General features: G+C 45.6%; 1 protein-coding gene across 1 annotated transcript in view; it reads left to right on the top strand.

The window, feature by feature from the left end:
* The window catches only part of AGBL1 (AGBL carboxypeptidase 1), a 3,971,795-nt gene that overhangs the window by 937,265 nt on the left and 3,013,033 nt on the right, over positions 1-21,497 (top strand). The window contains exon 8 of the mRNA XM_085644473.1: positions 15,518-15,683. Coding sequence (XP_085500599.1) covers positions 15,518-15,683 — 166 coding nt within the window. The remainder of the gene's footprint in view (positions 1-15,517; positions 15,684-21,497) is intronic.

Below are 21,497 nucleotides of genomic sequence, written 5' to 3'. Positions count from 1 at the left end.
AGTCACACATCACAAAGAAAACACCTCAAATGATCAAAGCCACTGGCTACACATCACATTGGCAATAATCAAAGCTCAAACACCTCAAATGACCACCACCACTGGAACCACACATCACAATGGCACTAGTCAGAAACAAATCACCTCACCGATCGCTCACTTGAAATCCTTGCCAGTTCTCGCTGGGGGGCCCGTTAACAGTTGGCTTGGGCTCTCGACCCGGACTCACTTTCTGTTTGTCTTACAGCAGTACGTCTACTCTGTAAGTGAGCACCCAGCCCAACTGTAAACAAACACCAGCTTTATAGTCTCAAAACTCACACTAGAAGGTTCGAGAAACCTTCCCCCCGTGCCAGAGGAATCTTACCGGGACTGGCCAGCTTCTAAGCAAGCATTCCACGGCAGGAAGGTGTTCCCACGTTCCCTCTACAGTCTCACATCTTCCAGCCTTTATCTTGTAGAAGCTCACAAAAGCCTTCCAGGGTACATTAAACAATCTCTCACAAAAATAATCCTTGAACGTGTTTAACCCAAACAACTTGCAAGCGTGGCTGTACGCGCAGAAAAAGATTGAGCCAAACAGAGTCAGAAAACAGGATGACATGAGGCCATGTCAAAGCCAATAGTAAGAACTTCATAATACTTATAAATGTACAACACAATGCACATTTGTGCACCACTGCTTATAGCATCACATACTTCATCTCTCAATGTACAACACTGAGTACAGTTGTGCACAACTGCTCATAACACTGCGCTGTGAGAACAAAAAGTACATTCCACACCTCTCTTTCTCTCTCATGCTTTCAAATGCACATCCCACACATTCTGTTCTTGGCTAGGCTGTTCTACTCCGTGACAGCTCCCACTGAAAGACTGCAAGATTACAAGATATAAACCTTTAAGAGAAGCAAGGCATGCAGGACGTCGTACATTCAGGCTAGGGTAAAATAACACAGAAAAGTCAATTAAAATAATGATAGTCAAAGGTCATTACAGGGTGTCAGACCACAAGAGTGTTTCTAGCACTACAGTCCCTGGAGCTGGTTCCAGGGGATCAGACAACTGAGTTTTAGAGTCACTGCTGTAGGTTGGGGCTAGAAATCAACTTTTCCTGAGCCAAGAGCTACAGGCACAGTCCAAAATTTGCTACTCCACAGTGCAGCAGCTGAAGTCCTTCTGACAGTCTATCCTCTCTTAGTGACGTTTCAAGGGAAGCAGGGGAGTCTATCTTCAGTCCTTTATGATCTGAGGGGCAGGGTGCCAGTGGTGCCACATGTATCCCTGGAAAGAGGCACATGGGGACAATGTGCTCAGTAGTCATTGGGCTACTGGCCTAGTGACATGTTTCCTTCAACGTGTGCCATTTATGTATCCCAGAGACCCCCATTATTGCACCTTTGAAACTAGCATGGCCCTTCCTTGATCGTCAGAAGCACAGCAGCCTAACCTAGAAGTGTGGTTACCAGTGGGCTACACATCCATGGGAAAGCCATTTTGGGGATAGATTTTCCCTCTCTGGTTCTGTCTCCAAATTTTCTGTAGGAATAAAAGCCATCCTGCTCATGGGTCATGTTGCAGTCGACCCTTCAAAGGTAGCTTCCCCTTTGAATCTTGCCTGTTCGGCTATACTGGTAGAGGAACTGACATCTGGCTCTGAGGCAACTGCGTTTGTTCCTGGGTTGGGGAGTCATTCATACGTCTCCCCAGGTGGGCAGGATGCTATCTGTGTCCTGGAGTAGCTGGAGGGCAGAGGGGCAAGTTTCTAATAATTCCTTTCTTTAAGAGTGACATTAAATTCAAACTGGGCATCAGGTAGGGTTTAATGCCACAAATAATTTGATACCTTACTTGACCCAATTAGGCAGTCCCATTCAGAGGTTAACCAGGCTGGGGTGCCAGTCGGTAACTCTGTGTTAGCCAATGGGGCTTCTCACCTTTCCACAGCTAAATGACAATTTGGAAGTGTTACTGTTAAGGTATATGAAAAATATATGTCCTACTTAATAATATATAGCTTTCTGTCATAGTATTCTATAGGCCCTCCTTAAGGAAGACTTTCACATAATATTAAGGTAAGGGGGGCTTAGTCATTAGTTGTAATGTTAAAGTCGAACTAGCAGTGTAAACACTGCTCTTTCAGTCTGCAGTGGCAGCTTGGGTCCATTTTGTTCTTGTCACATGTAGTGTTGCACAAACAGTGCTGCACCCCTGTGTGAACAGTACACTCTCCATTACATTCCCTGGGTACCATATACTAGGGACTTATAAGTAAGTCAACACTTGCCAAATGGGTGTATCCATTTCAAAATATCTTTTGGATAGTGTTAGAACACCAGCACTGAGGTCTAGTTAGCAGGTCTCAGAGCACTTTCAGAGTCGAAAAACCAGCAGCATAAGTCCAAAAATGTGGGGTGAATATGTAAAAAGAGGCATTTACTTACATGGACCTCTCCAGATGAAAGGTGATACGCAACTTAATCTTTATCCTAGTGATTCTCTTCATCTAAGTGGAAGAACCAGGAAAGGCCATCTGCATTGGCATTGCTAGTACCGGGTTTGTTTTACATTGTAAAGTCCATACCCTGTAGGAAAATGGACCACCTCAACAGTTTGGGGTTCTCTCCTTTCATTAGCATCAACCATCTGAGAGGCCTGTGGTTCATGTGAACTGTGAAATGAGTCCCAAAGAAGTAGCTTCTAGAGGGACAGAACCACAGCAAAGGTGTCTCTCTCTATGGCACTCCAACACTTAATAAAGGCAAATGGTTGATCCTGACACTGGTCATTCAACTGTGACAGTACTGCCTAAACCAATTAACTGAAGCATCAGTTTGGACAACAAACTCATTACTTAAGTCAGGTGCTTTTAGGACAAGTGCTGAGCACATAGCTTCCTTAAGGTCTTCGAAGGCCTGACACAAGTAAGTCCAGATGACGTTTCTTGGCTGTTTCTTGGAGGTGAACCCTGCTAAATGTGCCACTATGGTGCAAAGTCCTTTTACAAACCTCTTATAGTACTCAGTCAGCCCTAAAATGGCTCTGGCTTAAGCCTGAGTCGTTGGCGCTTCCCAAGCCAGAACTGTCTGTATTTTGGGTTGTAGAGGTTATGCATGGTCTCTACCTACTTGGTGGCCCAAGTAAACTACAAACCCTTGCTCTATATGGAACTTGCTTGTCTTGAATGTCAACTCTGCCTGTTCAACGGCTTGAAGCACTTCCTTAAGGTGGATCGAATGATCCTCCCAGGTGGGCTAAACACAGCAATATCATTCAGATATGCTGCAGTAATGCTTTCCAAGCCTGAAAGTACTCTATTCACCAACCTCAGTAAGGTGGCAGTTGCATTTTTCAACCCAAAGAGCATCACCTTGACTTGAAAGTGGCCTTCTGGGGTTGGAAAGGCAGGCCTCTCTTTGGCTCCTTGTGTGAGAGATGTCTGCCAATAACCTGAAGTCTGTTTAAAGGAGCTCAGATATTTATCAACCCGCAACTTATCAATGAGCTCATCAGCTCTTGGTATGGGGTGAGCATCGGTCATGCTGACTGCATTTAGGCCTCTGTAGTCCACACATAATCTTAATTCTGGTTATCCTCCTTTTGGATTTGGTTTGGGCACCAAAACTATACGGATAGCCCAAGGACTACTAGAGGGCTTAATCACCCCCAACTCTAGCATCTTTGCAACCTCTGCTTTGATGCTAGCCTTGACCTGTTCAGAGAATCCGTGCATTTTACTTTTGTCAAGTAAACTGCCACCAGTGTCCATATCATGTGTGCACCATGTTGTCAAACCTTGTGTCAAGGAAAAGAAGTCAGCAAACTATCCAAGCAAGTTGCAGCAGTCTCTCTGTTGCTGACTGCTCCACGTGGTAGAAAGAATTACTCCATCCACTAAGCCGTCTTTGACATTGGTTTACATCAGGTCTGGGGGAGGTTCACTTTCTTCCTCTTCTCCACCATCTGTCACCATGAGCATTGTAATGTCTGCTTTGTCATTATGTAACTTTTGCCAATTCACATGTTTTACCTTATAAGGGTTTCTTGGAGTACCTTAGTCCACCAAGTATGTGACTCCACCCTTCTTTTCCAAGATAGGGCAAGAGCCAGTCCATGTGTCTTGGAGTACTCTTGGGGCTACAGGCTCTAACACCCAAACCAATTGCCCAGCATCGTATTCCACCAGGGAAGCCTTTTGGTCATAACAGTGCTTGACAAGCTCCTGGCTGGCCTCCAAGTTTCTGTTTGCCTTTTTCATTCATTCACTTCAGCCATCCTTGAGCGAAGGCCTAATACATAATCTAGGATATCCAGTTTGGGCTCCTTAAGAGGTCTCTACCAACCTTCTCTGACCACATTTAAGGGGTCCCCTACATGGTGTTCAAGGAACAGTTCAAAGGGACTGAATCCTACTCCGTTCTGGGCAACCTTCCTGTAGGCAAACAACAGGCATGGGAGAAGAATACCCCATCTTTTCCTGAGTTTATCAAGTAAACCAATGAATATGCCTTTCATGGTCTTATATAATCTTTCAACAAGGCCATTACCATGGGGATGGTAAGGTGTAGTGAATTTGTAAGTCACTTCGCTCTCATCCTACATAGCTTTCAGAATAGCAGACATACAGTTTGTGCTTCCATCTGAAATGACCTCCTTAGGGAAACCCAATCTGGTAAAAACACCAAGTAAGGCTCTAGGTACTGCAGGGGCAGTGTTTGTCCTAAGGGGTTTGGCTTCTGGATATCTAGTGACATGGTCCACTGCAACTAGGATAAAGCTATACTCAGAGGCAGTAGGAGGGTCTAAGGGACCAGCTATATCAATCCCCACTTTCTCAGAGAGAGTCCCCACCACTTAAGGTGGTATATAAGGAGCCTTTGGCTTGCTACCTTCTCTGCCACTTGCTTAACAGGTAACACAGGATCAATAGAGCTTCTTAATCTTTTCTGACATCTGAGGCCAATTGAAGTGATTGGCCAACCCGTTATATGTTTTGGTCTACCCCAGATGTCCAGCTAAGTAGATGTCATGGGCTAGGTTAAGGAGGAGTTCTCCGTACTATTGAGGGACCTCCACTCTCCTGGTTGTCCCTGGTTTGGGGTGCCTTGTCTCACTGTATAGGATTCGCGCCTTCCAGTATACCTTATGGGAACCACTGACATCTCCTTCCTTCTGCCTGACAGCTAACGGTCTCAGGCCCTTAATAGTGAGACAATACTTTTGTCCCTGGCCTAAGTCTTCCCAGAGTGTCCACCTGCTCCTTGAAGCTCTGCCAATTCAGACCAGTCCTTCAGAGCAGCATCCTCCTCTTCAAGGACCAGGCCTTCCCTCTGAGGGTTTGGCTACTTCTGGCTCTGTGGACGTTTGTAAGAGGCCTTCCCAGGCGTCCTCCTCTCCTCCTTAGTTCTAGGGACTTGGTCCCTTGACTTTCTCTTAAGGCCTTCTGTGCTCTAGTGGAGAAACAAACCAACTCAGGGATGCTGCCTCAGTCCTTCTCTCCCCAGGCAGACGTTTCAAGGTTATTGCCCAATTGAGACTCCACTGGGATGGCAAAGGACACAGCTGCTTTCTGAGGCCCAGGAACCCCTCCCTACTCAAAGTCTATCACAACTTGGCCATATCCAAGGTTATGCTGGCACCTATATCGATCAAGGCCTGGACTTCCAACTGTTGATGCTTGGCCACTGCCTGTATTTTACTATACTGGCAGGCTAATGGGCCAAGGGTTCGATTTCCTCACAACCCAGGGGAACCTGTGTGGCTTTAGTTTAAACCTTGCAATCCTAAGAGACAAATTCCACCCCGATCCCTACACTAGCAATTCCCTTGGAACTATCACCAGTGGGTGATTTATTTGTGCTTGCAGGATGGGTATCTTGTGCCCCGGCTATCTACAGTCATAGCACACACCTGCCTTTGATGGGTCAAAGTTCTTCCCCTGATACTACCTCACCGTGGGCATCTTTTGGGGTCTCTTTGGGCAGCATCAGTGCAAAAATGTAAAGGTGAACATTCAAAAAGAGGCATTTCTTTACAAGCATCCTACTTACTTCTTGAATTCTGCGAGAAGCTGAAGACCTGGGTTTTTGAGTAGTCCCAATAGACCCTAGCTTTGGCTAGACTCACGCCTTCTCAGTGCCAGGCTACCTTCCTGGGTGATTGTGCACTCTATAAATCTGCATAACATTACATTAATTGATTCTCCTGTGCTGATTACTTTTCTTTGCTATATTGCGGTGTTGCTATTGGGCTATTGAAGCATTGCGTACTAGTGTTTTTGCTATATGTAACCCTTTACTCGCTATTTTTCCTTGATTTGAACTGTTTTTTTTTTACTATCCTACTCAATAATTATAGATTTAGCTCTTCTGCAGTACAACACTAGCTACTGATAGCCACCATTGTATCGACTAGCCCTAGACAGATGGGGGTTGGACAGTTGATGTGATTAAAGGCCACTGAGAGGTCCAATAAGATAAGGAGTTATCTTTATCTGTGGTTAGAAGAGCTTTGCCTATAATTTTTAATATTGCTAACACCATGATGCAGCATGATCTGAAGCCGTAATGGTGATTGTGAAAGATATGATTGCCATTCATGTGATCTTGAAGATGTTCTTACCCTGCTTTTTCAATCATGTGTCCGATTACAGAATAAGTAAATGATAGGCCACAATTTGGCAATGTCATCAGGGTATAGTGTGGGTTCCTTTAGACCGGGAGAATCTGATCTGTCTTTATTTCTTCAGAGAGGATGCTTTGATGGAGAGAAGCATTGACAATGGCAAGTACAGGCAATAGAAACTTCTTTGGAGATAGATTTGATGAAATAAGAGAGGCAGACTTCATCTTCACAAATAGTGGACCTAAGGGAGTTGAGAACGTTGATGACGGCAGCCAGAGACAGGTGTTAAAAGGATGAACATTGTGTAATGTAGCTCAGAGACATGTGCGCATCAGACTAGAAGCAGGTTTGATTATTTTAAAGTACATTCTGTATCAGTTGGCAGCTTCATTAACGGTGTTATGTAGTCTTTGACTTAGGTTGATGTGATGAGTGGGGCCCATGTTACACAGAGGAGATTTAGGACTATTGTCAATTTTGCTTTTCTTCCATTTACGTTCATGTTTGCTGATGGAGCCTTGGTTCATGCTAAGGTCTTTAGAGAGCAGGGTGATGAAGGGTTCTGCTTGCACTCCTGTGTTTAGCCAGAGAAATGATGTTCACATGAGTTTTTAGAAATGTGTTAAAGCAATTGCAAGGCTTTTGATAACAGAAGTAGAGGTGGCAGAGTGAGAGATAAATATGAGATTTAGATTGTTGATGGAAATGCCTTTGAAGAATTTGAAGGTCTGTTGATATGTTTTTGTTATCTTTTAGGTAAGTCTGGACAGTGAATTACACACCGCTCATTGAGTTTGCAGAGCTTTCCACACTCGGCTTTACACGGAGCTCGCGGAATTCTGAAAACCTCTGCTTTGTGTTGTGGAGCAGAGTTTTTTTCCACGTTCACATTCATCAACATAAAGTTGGCGAGCGTGAGTGAGGAAAATCCACCTCCAAGAAAGATTATTCCTCATTCGCAATCGTCAACATCAAGTTGGCGAGTGTGAGCGTGGAATATCAACCTCCCAGCGAGATTTCTCAACGCAGGGGGTCAGATTTCTTATTGCGAGTGGTCGCGTATGCTCTCGACCACTCGCATTGAGAAACAGTCTGTTTGTGTTAAGAAAGCTGCCACTTGAGTAAAAATCTACTCGAGTGTCAGAAAGGAAGCAGGGCTGCTTGCGCTTTGCATGGTGCCGTTCGAGATGATTGCACAGTGTGGACAAGCATTTGGCACTGAAAATCACAGCGAACTGCATATATCTAACGCACTCCACTGCTCACAGAGCTCCACGTAGAGCGGCGGTGTGTTTTTTTTGCACTTCATGTAACTCCGTGAACTATGCCCGGGCTCACTTTTAAGGTCTTTTAAATATGCTTGTTGGATGGTGAACATTGGTGATATAGTTGGGTGGACTGGTCAGCCCAATTCATGATTAAGTCAGACTTTAATTAATGTTTATGCCCCAGAATGCAGTGCCACAAACCCCTATTCTAAAGTTTCCCATGAAATGTATGTTTTACCATCAGCCCCCTAGATCACTCTGCCTAGCTTTAACATTGTCCAGGCTCTATGATTATGCTGAAAGTATGTCAGACTTCACAATTTTACTTAAATGTTTTGTAGCAAAAAAGGCAAATTATGCTGAACATTCTTTCCATTAATTTAAGCTACAGAAACTTTGGGTGAAATCTGAAAACTATGCAAATAATGTGGAAAAAATTGAAAAACCATTATTGTGTGATAAATGCTCCAGTCTCAGAATTGCATAAATCCACTAGCCAGCAACATTGTCCATTGTTTTACCGTGAACAGTAAACCTAAAAATCTAATACCAATCAGTGTCGGTTCTTTTCTGCACTTTGAAGAACACAGCTTTTTCCCAGCTATCTACATCAAAATAAGCATGTAACATAATAAAATACATAAATATGTGTAATATGACCCTATATTATTTTCTGAGGTTTCTGGTGATAACAAACCTTTATTATGTCACGAGAACCCCTTGATGGCATTTCTGGACCATAGTCCATGGTTAACCCTTATGTATCCAATGTTTACAGTGTGTTCACTTCATACAGCATATATAATATTAGTTCATATTACATATTTTAATCCTAAATGTTAATATTGTTTCTTGTGATAGCACGATAAATTACCAGGACCAAGATAACCAATTTCTGCTAGGAGACTATCCCCCCTTTTTCTTTTCTTTTTCAAGTGAGAAATGTTCACTGCAGCCAGTTGATAGAAGTATATTCATATGCAGATTATTCCATACTATATGTGTAGCATAATATGGTTTGGAGTATGGAGATCACAAAAACTACCAAATTAATAACAACAATTAACTATCATCTAAGGAGAAACACAGGCAGTAACATCTTTCCACATGAAAGTGAGAGAAAAGAAAAAAAAGAGGGGGATTTTTTTCCTTCCCTTCCTTCTCTTTTAATTGATTATAAATCCCAGTTAAAACCTGCTCAGATTTTAGGGACCTCTACCTTCAGCCAAGGCCATCTCACACTCATTGACATGTCTCAGGCGGGCCCACAATTCAACTGCCTTTGGTGGAATAGCAGAAATCCATGCCCGGGCTATACATAACTGAGCATAGACAATCATTATTGTTAATGAGCGCTTAATTCCGCATTCGTACTCAGACTTGACATCCATCAGTATCTCTTTAGGAGAGAGTGAGATTTGAAATCCTAGGCCACAGGACATTAGCTTGGTTACCCTGTACCAAAAATCCTACAGGGCTGAGTATATGCACGATGTCGGCAGCTAAGATATAACATTTGGGACACCTGACTTTGTCCCTAGACACATTGGCGCACCATTAAAGAAATCTTCTCAGGAGTGTAGTAATGATGGCAAATAGTCTTAATTTGAGATTACTTAAGTGCACCGAGCAATCGATGATCTCCAGTGCCATCTGAATCTCAGAAACAGGGATATTGGAGGATAGAAGCCAATTTCATTTTGTTGCCAATACCTCGGAGGGAATAGGCATTGAGGGGGGAAGAAAGATGGCAGGTTTATCCTGCCAGGGAGCACTTACCTCTCCTGTGTCCATGACGCGATGCTCTCGGCTGGCTTTCAGATGTGGCGGCAAGCAGCATTACCCACCTAGAAGCACCCGAGAAATTGATGCTGTGGTAGAAGCAGCTGCATGCAGCGTGTACGGCTCTGGATGACCTAAATGCTGCTGCGGCTTCACTGCAGGAGGCTGCAAACTGTGTGGAGGCTTATCGACAGCCAGCATGGACTCACAGCAGTATACTCAGCCGCGGATCTGCAGCAGCTGGCCATACACCTCAACAATTGCTCCACCTCGAGGGAGCACACTCTGCAGAGGGAGTGGGGCCTGTTGAGCAGCAATGGCACGCAATGTTGAGACCCAGGATCAGGGTCAGGAGCTGCCATCCAATGAGGAGGGTGAGGTCAGCCCTCAAACAGTGGCTGCATCTCATACAAAATCCCAGGTTGGGCGCTCTATTCTGAAATTGCTGCAGTCTGGTGCAGCAAGAAAATGTCTTAAATTGGCAACCAAAGAGAGATCAGCCTCTGGTAAAAAGGGCTTAGTTGACAGGGGCACCAATGGCGGCAGCTATGACTGGAGGGGGTATAGCGATCTCCCCATCCCCTGTGTACTCAGTGACAGAAGGCGATCACCTTGTTATTGATTTGGTGGACCTGCCTGGTTTGCATCACTCCACCAGCCACTCCTCTGGAAGATGAACTTTCCTACCTGGCAGCTCAGCAGGTTATGGAAGGCAGCACAAACGTTGTGAGTACTCTATCAGATCCTCTAGGTGAACAGCGTGGGGCTGCAGTGGCTACAAAATGGGACTCTAATGCGGTTGCAACAGAATCTAATGCCCGGCCAATCTCACAACAGGCAGGCAACCACAACAGTCAGCTATTTGAGCTTCGCCTTGCATCTTACACTTCTGGACCATATCCAGAGGGTAGCATTGGCAGCGATAAACTTTGCAGTCAGGAGGAGGGTTCCCAGCTTGTTTAGGAGAGGCGGCTAATATTAAGAGGAAGCTATCAGAGCCGTTCAGATTACATCGCCTTGTGAACCTTTGAGGCTGTGGCACCCAGGAAAGGCGGGGGATTATGTCACTAGGAGCAGTCTGCTCCGGAAGTGAGTTACTTCAAAGGGGGAGGTGAGAGCTCTTATTTCCCACTTATCAGTAGTTCAGACTGTAGCAGCTGAAGGCAAATAACCTTCGGAGAAGCATTCTCCCCTTAAGGGCTCAAACTAGCATCCTCAATTAATTGCTAATTTAATCTGCGATACCTCCTCTTACTGCTCCGCACTGTCGCTATGACAGGAAGTCTGCTCAGAGGATAACTATCAAGGACTGCCCCAAGAACCATCCCTCTTGGCAATTCTACATCTTCCCCAAGTCTAGCGTTCTGAGGAGCAGTCGCATTACTCTCAGTCACGTGCAGACAATCTGAACATGCAGTCATCAATTTCTGAGATGTCGGGAAAGATGTGACACCTCGCTACGGAGCTATTCTAGCTGCAGCAATGAGTATCTGATGTGGAGGAGGTGGGGATAGCTGTAGTTAAATCCATCGGGAATCATAGCAGTCAGCTAGAGAATCTACAAATCAATGTGGAAGATATGGAGAATCACCAGAGGAGAAACAACCTTTGGCTGTTCAGAATACTGAAGGGGAAGGAGGGAACTGATCCTCGCCAATACATTATGCAACTGTTTGCAAAACCATTTCCAGAGTTGATGGATTGGGACTGGATTAATAAATTCAGCAGGCCCACCGTCTTCACCTTAATCACAATCTGAGTAATTCTAAACCATCACAGGCCTGTCCAATTCTAATCTATGTCAGGAAATCTCTCCTCAGGCAAGCAATTTCACTTGAGGCATGTCCTAATACACCTGTCTCAGTGGATGCAATGTCTATTATAGCATGCTCAGACCTCTGCAAGTCTACTATGGATCCGCTATGGAAGCTGCGGCAATCTATTAATCCCTTAGAAGCTGTTGGGGCCTAAGTTTTCTTGCTAGAACCACCCCGGCTTAAGATCATTAGGATGGGCTGATCCTGATTTGCTACTCAGAGACAGATGCTTCACAGACTCTGAGCCACAGGAAGGGTTCTACTACTTAGTAGTATAGCTTACAGTAGTCTGTGATGTAGTTCTTGTAACCTATCTTTCTCTCTTAACATGATTCCTATGAGTTCTTCCTTTTCTTTCTCTATTTTTGCTGCGGGTGCTGATTAATTTTGAGTTGATTTTCTTTCTTTAGTACTGATTGCTTGTTGGCTAATATGACTTGTTTGATGGTGGATGATGAACAGGGTGTGATGAGGACACAGAGTGGAGGCAGGCACTCTTTTTGGGGCTGTCAATCAATCCATCGACAGCTCATTGGACTAGGATGATTTCTTCCCATGGACATGGTAGGGTGGATAGCGGTTTGGGGAGTGGCATGGCCACAATAGACAGCCAACCCAACTGTTAGCATTACCAGAGACTCATGTGGCATATAAGAATCACTTAATATTCAGGCAACTGGGCTATGATACAATAATCTGGACTACACAATTGGTTTCCCTGCATGGGGTGGCTATCTTATCTGTGAGGAATCTCAAATGTAAGGTCTTGAAAACTGCAGCGGATTCCGGGGGAGATGGGCATTAGCACAGTTGGAATTATACTCCCAGAAATGTGTTATTTGTGCAGTTTATGGGCCAAATGCTGATTACCCTGAGATTTTCAACATGCTTTTACTGGAGTTTCTGGACTGGGCATGTGAACTAATTATAATGGCCAATTTTAATTGTGTTTTGAACCAAGTATTGATTCCACTAAAATGCAATACTACTCCACATATGTCCAGAACCAGGGCTTCAATTTATGGCTTGACCCAACTACATGGACTCTGTAATGCATGGAGGACTGCCCATCCTACCAATCCTGGATATACTTTCTATTCATGTTCACACAAACACTATTCCAGGATTGATATGGTTCTCATTCATAGGCCTCTCTTAGGAACTGCAGAAATTGAGGTTTGCCCCAGGATTGTATATGATCACAATCCAATTTTATTTACAATCTGTTTTACAGAGGCTAGAGCTAGTCACTCTGTGCTTTCATTCCTCCGTTATCTCTTGTCTAATGGCGAATATGGAAGGTATGTCACTGCTCTATTAAGGGAATTCTTCCTCACTAATACAGGCACAGCTCCACCCCCATTAGTCTGGGTTGCAATGAAGAAGGCATATGTAAGGGGTATTACATTGCAATATATTAATAAACAAAATAGATCTGCCCCGTGGGGTACCCGTCTACTGAGCAAAGATGTCCTTCAGCTTGAAATCTTACATGCACAAAAAAATCCTTCAAGGCGGTGAGGACGAGCAGGCCATCATTCCCCAAAGGATGGAAAAGCGATCTTTGCTTGGGAGCGTTCTGAAGGTGCAGATAGCAGCTAAGTATTTTAAGAACAAAACTCTGCAATATGAATATGGAGATAGAGTTGGTCGTGTGCTAGCCTATCAAATTGCTAATAAGCAGGCTAAAAGTATTATTCATTCTATCAAAGGCTTAGATGGTAGGGTTCACCTAAACCCTGAAATTATTATGAAGCAGTTGGCTTAATTCAGCCCTAATAAGTGAATAAATCTGGGTTTATCGAGTTTTCTCATTGATGTATGCTGCCCCATTTGGGGGAAGACAAGACCAGGTTGTTACAGGCTGAATTCTCCTTTGGAGAGATGGAGGCTGCCTTGGTGGCTCTCCCATCAGGTAAGGCCGTGGGTGAGGATACAGTCCCCTTGGAGTTCTATCAAGTTTTAAAGATCTAATAGCCAGTACATTTTTAAGGCTGATTCAATATATTTACGAGGGTGGCCATATTCCTGATTCTTGGAATATGACTTACATTATGGTATTCTTGAAAAAAGACAAACCCTCGGAGGACATGCGGTCTTATCAATCCATCTCTCTGATTTTAACTGTGTGACTTGCCCCTGTACTTTCCGTGCTAGTTTCCCAACAGCAGCACAGCTTCATACCAGGAAGGATTACCACTAGCCACACTAATACAACAATTGGGGCATTTAATGTTGCATCAAAATCAAACACCAGGGTGGGTATAATTTTATTAGACACGGAGAAGGCCTTTGACTGCGTGGCCTGGGAGTGTCTGTTGGCTACACTAGGCACTTTCGGATTCGGGGATAAATTCATACAGTTGGTCAAAATACTATGTACGTCTCCAGGGACCAGGGTGGCGTATTCAGGGAAGCATTCAAATACATTTTATATACCCCACGGGACCCGACAGGGATACCCGCTGTTTCCCATTTTATTCACGCTGTATATGGAGCCTTATTTACGATCTTTGCATATGAATATGGGTATCCAGCCTCTGGTGTTTGGCGGGCATGAACATAAACTTACTGCATTTGCAGATGATGTTGTGGTTTTCGCATTAAATCCAGTAGTAGTATTGGAAAAGATTGTTAAAGCGCTACCGATTTTAAGACATTTTCAGGGTACACACTCAACAACTTAAAATCAAAGGTTTTATTGAACTATAAGCCAGACGTTCCAATTTCAGGGGTAACTTCGACTGCCGTATATCTTGGAGCTGAATTATGCTCGGAGGTTAGGGACATAATTAAATTGAATTAACAGCCTTTATTATTATCAGTTACTACTAAGAGGAAATCCTGGAACAAACTCCCACTTAGTCTTATTGGACGATGCAACATCATCAAGATTAATATTCTTCCAAAATGTCTATATTTGTTCAGGGCAATCCCACTAAGGGTCCCTGAATGTTCTCTTAGGCATTTGGAAGGAGCTATTGGAACTTTTATTTGGGAGTACAAGTGGGCAAGACGTGCAATTTGACTTATGAATTTTCCATTTAACAGTGGGGGCTCCAACTCCCTGATTTGAAGTAATATTTCTGGGCAGCGTTCGCAGGGCGCCTGCGTAGTTTATTAAACCCGGCTGACCCAGATGCAGGAGCTTTTTTTTACCAGCTAGCGCTTGGGTGGGGCTGAGTTTAAGGTTTTTCACCTACCTGCTGGGAGACCCTAGTTACTATAAGATGGTCTGGTTTAAGATTGTGAAGGATGTCTTCCGTATCTGGCAGGATATCTGTAATACATTCTCTATAGATTGTTTTTAATAAAGAAACACCACTATGGAATAATCCTGCCTTCCCATCAGTATTTCAGCACTCTATATGTAGGGCCTGTGCACGATATGGGGTTCAGAATATTGGGCAGCTGTATGATCTCAATGGGTTCTGTGCATTTGCTGGTGGTCTGCACCTGGTGGATCTTGAAGGTACAGAGCTAAAGTTACTATAAATTAGATAAGAAACCCTCAATAAGTACGATATATCAGGACTTCTCTCAGTATGCCACTGATGATACAGAGACAATCCTAATAATACGTAAATAACATTTTAACCTGTTTAATATTCAAAAGATAATACCCATTGAACTTACCTTTTGTTATCATTTACTTTCAGTTCGTTTCGACTTGTCAGCGATTCAAATGGAATCATGCATATGCACATACATAAATAAATAAGTATCCTACTTGAGGAAGTAATATTTTTAGAAAATGTTGTTTAGCCAACACAGTATTGATACAGCTCATCAATAATTGTAGATTTAAATTAATAACAATAGAATAATGAGACATAATGCAATGCCAAAGGGCATGGTTTCTGTTTTCTTCTCTTGCAAAGAAGAAAGGTTAAGAGTCTCTGATTTCAATCTGCCAAGCATTTGGGTGACATTGATAACAAGTCATGTTAAATCGTTGTGAAGCAATTGGATTGTTGTCTGTCTTAATAACGGAGAGAGTTGTTAATTTGGTTACTATTTTCCTAGGATTGTTCGTGCAGCCGGAACCTGGACTCTTTAACAATTGCAGCCACACAGATCCTCAGAAAGTGCTATCCCCGGTGTCCTCTCCCTCTGTCCAGCATAAGGAGTTCCTTCTCCTTTTCTGTGCCGGCAGTCAACGCCTCGGAAGCTATATGTACCACACGTGAAGGTAATGTAAAATCACAGAAAGGATAAGTATCATGCATGCATATTTGCATATATTCATGCAATGTTTATAACAAATGAGATGGCTTCTCTGGTCTTCATGAGTTAAACAAGCATTGATAAAGCAATTTGAACTTGCTTTCCTTTTAAGTTCTGTGACAGAACTATTGGCTTTGCCAAAGCTATCAGGCACTCTGAACTTGTATTCCAACAGCAAAGGCACATTAACAGAGGCATACCAGGTGCACTGAAATTTATCGGAGGCCAGGCGCCTGAATGTAGTTGCTAGGCTTGCAAAAGGGCTACCCCAAAACGACATCATTATATGAATGACACAATGACATCCCTTGTAATTTATTTCTTTTTCCGTAAAAGTGAACCACTTTGTCTTGCAAAGAAAACAGCAAAATGGATTGATTTTTGTATAAGATGCCCTTACAATACAAATAATTAAATGTGACAAAATGTGATGATCAAGTGTACTTTTCAGATGTAAAATAGTCCCTTATGCAAGTCTAATGAAGCGCTTCTTAAGAGATGGAAGGATACTACCAAACAGCAAATAACAGGACATTGAAACTAAAATACTCTTCTGGTTGGCGAGAAGAGGTAATTGACAATTTCTCAAGCTAACAGCTACAGGGCCTGTCTAATAAAGCCAATGGATTTAAGAGGTAAGGCTAAGCTCATTCTCCATGCATGGAACTCACGAGACCGGCTATTGAGTACAAAACCATTTAATCATTATCAGGAGCGGGAGAGATATAGGACGTGTTGATTCTAATTTTTTGAAGCAGATTGACACCCCAAACCTGTGACAGCATGAGGTGAGTGTAAGGAAGTCAGCAGTCTAGTAGTTGGGGGGCGGAGTGAGTAGAGTGAGGGGAAGAGGAGGAGTCACGGTAGGAAGAAGCAGTTGGAGTAGGGACAAGGTAGAGATAAGAGGTTAAGAAATAAAGCTCCTAATAAACTACCAGAAGCGTCTGTGGTTGTTTGTAGCGCGATGCTACAACTGGCGACGAAGGTGGGATCAACAAGCCCACACTATTCAAGGAGCCCCAGAGATTGGTGAAGGGCCGGGAGCAGCCACAGGAACAAGTGTGGACCTGCCTGAAGTGATTGATCACTTCGCAGCTCGAGTCATGCTGGATGCGTGTAATTCGGATGCCCCAGTGAGTACAGAAGTTGGGAGCCCACCCCGACCCTGCCTTGTGCCCCAGAGTGAGGAAAGGAGTGCCTCAACGTTGGAGACGCTGTCTCCGAAAGCCTGCCAGCAAGCGCTGTGGAGCGCGGTGAAATGCGAGCTGAAAGCCCGTCAGTGCCGGTTAATCTCACGCCCGATGCGTGAGCTTTGGCATGCTCGGCGCAGAGGAAAAGCGGGAAGCTGCAGAATAAGGCGGGAGCCCACCCCGACCTCACCTGATAGCTGTCGCCGTCGTAACTGAGCAGAGCCTGACGAGTGCCACCCTTGAAGATGCCCGCCGGTGAGTCCAGCATGGAAATGAGCCAAGAGAGAGAGCCTCGTGTGTGTGCAGTGACGGCGGCCATCTTGGAATCAGGCAGTTTTCGAGACGGTCCCCTTCAGTTTTGCAGGGCGGCCATTTTGAAGTCAGGCACCCAGCAAATAAGCAAGCCTTGTCAAGTGCAAATAAACAAGCATTGGCGAAGGGACATAAAACAAGCATTGTCAAACACAAGCAAACAAGCATTGGTATGTGCAAATAAACAAGCATTAGCAAGTGCAAGCAAACAAGCATTGGTATGTGCAAACAAACAAGCATTAGCAAGTGCAAGCAAACAAGCATTGGTATGTGCAAACAAACAAGCATTGGCAAGAAGAACTAAAACAAACAGTGTCGAGTGCAAACAAACGAGCATCGTCAAGTGTAAACAAACAAGCATTGACAATAAGGAGTAAACAAGCATTGTCGAACGAGGATAAATAAGCATTGCCAAGTGCAAATAAACCAGCAGCGGCGAGAACAGATAAGGACACAGACACCAACAAAGGTGATAATCAACCAGTGACATCATGGTGACCCCTCCGGTCTCACCGTCGAGGAAGCCCCTTGTTGTGGGAGGATCACATCTGCGAGCCCCGGAACCACTGACTGTGACCACCGGAGGGAGTATGGGCCCCAAGTGGCAAGAATGGGTGGAAGACTTCGAAGACTATATTGAGGGCTCCAAAGTAACGGAGGACAAAGAGAAGTTGATCTCCCTCCGAAATCTGGCAGGCCGGGAAATAGGCAAAATCATCAAGGATCTTTCGCCTGCTGAAACGGGGACGTATGACAAAGTGCGTGAGGCACTGAACAGAAAGTTCCTTCACAAAAGAAACGTAGATTATGAGCGCCATGCATTCCACCAAGCACGCCAAGGGAAGGAGGAAGCAATGAGTGCATTCATCACCCGGTTACGACGGCTGTCGAGATACTGCGAGTTTGAAACCTTCTCGCCTGACGCTGCCATCAAATCGCAAATCATAACCGGTTGCCATTCAGAAACACTCAGGAGACGGCTACTGAGGAAACCCCACGAATTAGAAGAGATTGAAGAAATGACCCGCATATATGACCAAGCGGAGGAACACGCTGCCACCATTGAAACAGGCCACAACGTCAGGCATGAGCAAGCGCACCGTGTTCAAGACCGACCACGTAGCAGAAGGACGTATTCGCAGGAGAATAAATGGAGACAGAGACCGTCGTCTCACCAACGACGCCCGGAGTACAGGAGAAGAGAAACAGGGCGGAGGGACCAAAAGCCGGAAAGGACTGGCCAATGTTATCGGTGTGGTTATGACTATCCCCATACAGACACCTGTCCGGCTATGGGTCAGCGATGCAGGAAATGTGGGCGATCCAATCACTTCGAAGCCATGTGTGGGGACTACCACAAAGAAAGGCGAGGTGGGACAACAAGATCGTCCTGCTCTGATGCAAGAAAACATCACATTAGAGCTGTTCAAGGAGAGCCCAGGTGGTCCCCAGGTTCATCACATTCCAGCCGGGAATCACGCAGGTCACGTTGGGGACGCAGATCCCCATCTCGGGACTCGAGATCATCTTCCTCCAAAGACTCGACCTACACTGTGGAACACTTGAACCTGATTGCGGACCCTGATCAACTTAAAAAGTATCCACGTCTAGACATTAGAGTGGGGAATCACGACACCAAATTTATATGGGATAGCGGATCCTCGCTGAACTCTGTTTCAGTTACGGAACACGAGAAAATGGTCCCGAAACCCTCACTAACTTTTGCACCAGTACGTGTTTTTACGTGGATGTCCAAAAAACCGCTCCCCTGTCTGGATAAATTCCACACAACACTCACTCATGACGACATCACTGTACCGGCGGTCATACATGTCATCAAGGGGCCGGACGCCGACTGCCTACTTAGCCTCCCCACTGCGGAGCGTCTTCATCTAGGGGAAGTCTTATTCACAGTAAACGACAATAAGAACTGTGTCAGCAAGATTCCCAAATTACTTCCCAAACCGGGGAAGGCGGAGAACCCGGCTGACGACATGCCCTGCCACCCTCTACCGTCGTCAAAATCCAGACCATCGATTGCTGAGGAGTATCTCTGTCAGTTGACCAGCAAAAGCAATCCACCGGCACCATTACAAATGACCACCCTACCCAGGATGACCACCCTACCCATTGGAGTGTGGCAAGAAGTTGCCATGGACTTCTACGGACCCGCTGCAGTCTGGAAAGTATGTGGTTGCCATAATTGACGAATACTCACGATTTCCCATCGCTCAAATAATAGCGTCCACAAGCGCCTCCTGCACTCTCAGAGTGCTATATGAGACATTCGCAACATGGGGTGTCCCCAAGGAAGTCATAACAGACAATGGGCCCCCATTCAGTGGACACGAATTCAGTGCTTTTGCTGAACAATGCAGAATCATCAGGAACATATCCCACTTTAAGAGGTGTCTGCAAGACATAAAAGGACCTGGGGTGGACCCGACTGACACTCCCGCACCTGAAGAACCTGATCCCAGTGATACAGGGGGCAGAGGTCAGCAGAGTGAGTCCGTGCTGAGCGTGTCCACTGGGAACATGTCGTTGCGGCCGCGTCGCGATATCCAGTCACCAAAGAGACTCGTTGTAGAGATAGACTGAAGCATTGTTTTTTCTTTTTTTTTTTTTTTTTGAAACCGTTTATTACAATCTCAAATATATACAGGTATGGGCCTACAACCTTCCGGCCGGCCGCTAAAGTGACAGAAATAAATGACATATATACAATAAGGCACTTGGCGTTACAGAGACGCTAAAGCAGGAGGTATCAACAACGTGGGCCACATGACTCTGAGCCCACAATACGGTTTCGTTTTATACAACACAACAACATAAAACCACACCCGCAAGGCAACCCGAGAGCGAAAGTGACAACATATGCTCCTCAAATGGGGGGACCCCAACCATACACTAAAATCGAAGGAGGGGAAGGGGAATAGGTCCGGGACTGGGAAAACACTGTGCCCGGGATTGAGGGAGGGGGTCATCTAGGGGGACGGAGCTGGAGAAGCGGGAGGCAACAATGGCGGCTCGCAAATACCCCCGCGGTAGGCGTTCCAGGGGCCCCACACCTTCAGCCACGCCCCAGGCTTACCCCGCGCCACATACACCACCTTCTCTCGGAACATGCACCAATCCATGTGTTCTTTCCAGGCCGACACTGCCGGGGGCCTCTGGGATCCCCACAGTTGAGCGATGTCACGTTTAGCAATCATATAACCCAGCGTCACCCATCGCGTCTGCGGAACCGAGTAGTCGGTCGGTTCCCACACATTCAGCAGGCATCTCCTCGCTTCAGGCACCAGCACGACATGCGTAACCGCTCGCAGGACCTCATGCACACCACGCCAGAATCGCTCCACCCTCGGACATTCCCACAGAATATGTAAAAAAGTCGCCAATGCACCACACCCACGCTTACACAGTCCATCCTCGGCATAGCCCATACGCAGAAGCCCTGGCCCCGTCACGTACACCCGGTGAAGTATCTTAAGCTGGACGAAGCGAAGGCGAGCCGGGATGGCCACCTCCTTCGGGGAGGCCACCGCGGAAATCCAGTCCTCGTCGTCCAGCTCCAACCCATCGGCAACCCAAGCCTCGCGGAGCCCAGTCAGTAAGCCCGAGCGGTCATTAATCAACTTCTTGTAGATGAGGGAGATCGTGCTGTCTGGAACGTGGCCATCTAGCACTCTATCCTCCAGTGGGGAGGACTCCGGGATGGCGGCCACGTCTGGAAAGACAGAACCCAGTGCGTGACGGACCTGCAGGTATCGAAAGTATTCACTGCCCTGCAGCTGAAACTCCGCCTGCAGTGTCTCGAATGTTTTGAATCCTCCCCTCGTCCAGAGGTCCCCCACTGTACTAATGCCTATCGTGTCCCACCTATCGAAGCCCTTCGAGGTCCATAGAGAGCCCAACCTCTCAGACGCATACAACGGTGACGCCCGGGTCAAACGGTCCTTCCATCCCATAGCTGCATTGGCCGCGTGCCATACTCGCACCATGACACGCGTGGGTCCCGTCAGGCGGGAATCGGGCACGCTAGTGTAGAGCGCTCGATTGTAATCGCCACCGGGCAGGAGCATCTTGTCCATTTCAAATGCCGGGTTTAAGGCGGGCCCGTAAAGGCCGTGATTAATTGCAGCTAATTGGGAGGCCCAGTAATACCGCTTAATATCCGGGAGGGCAATCCCTCCGTCATACCACGGGAGCGTCAACTTTGCCAGGGCTATACGCGGCCTCCCGTCCCAGAACAGGCGGCGCTGCAAACTCTCCAC

The sequence above is a fragment of the Triturus cristatus genome, chromosome 3_1, assembly GCF_964204655.1.
Source record: "Triturus cristatus chromosome 3_1, aTriCri1.1, whole genome shotgun sequence".
Lineage (NCBI taxonomy): Eukaryota > Metazoa > Chordata > Amphibia > Caudata > Salamandridae > Triturus > Triturus cristatus.
This window is presented reverse-complemented; position numbering and strand designations above follow the sequence as displayed.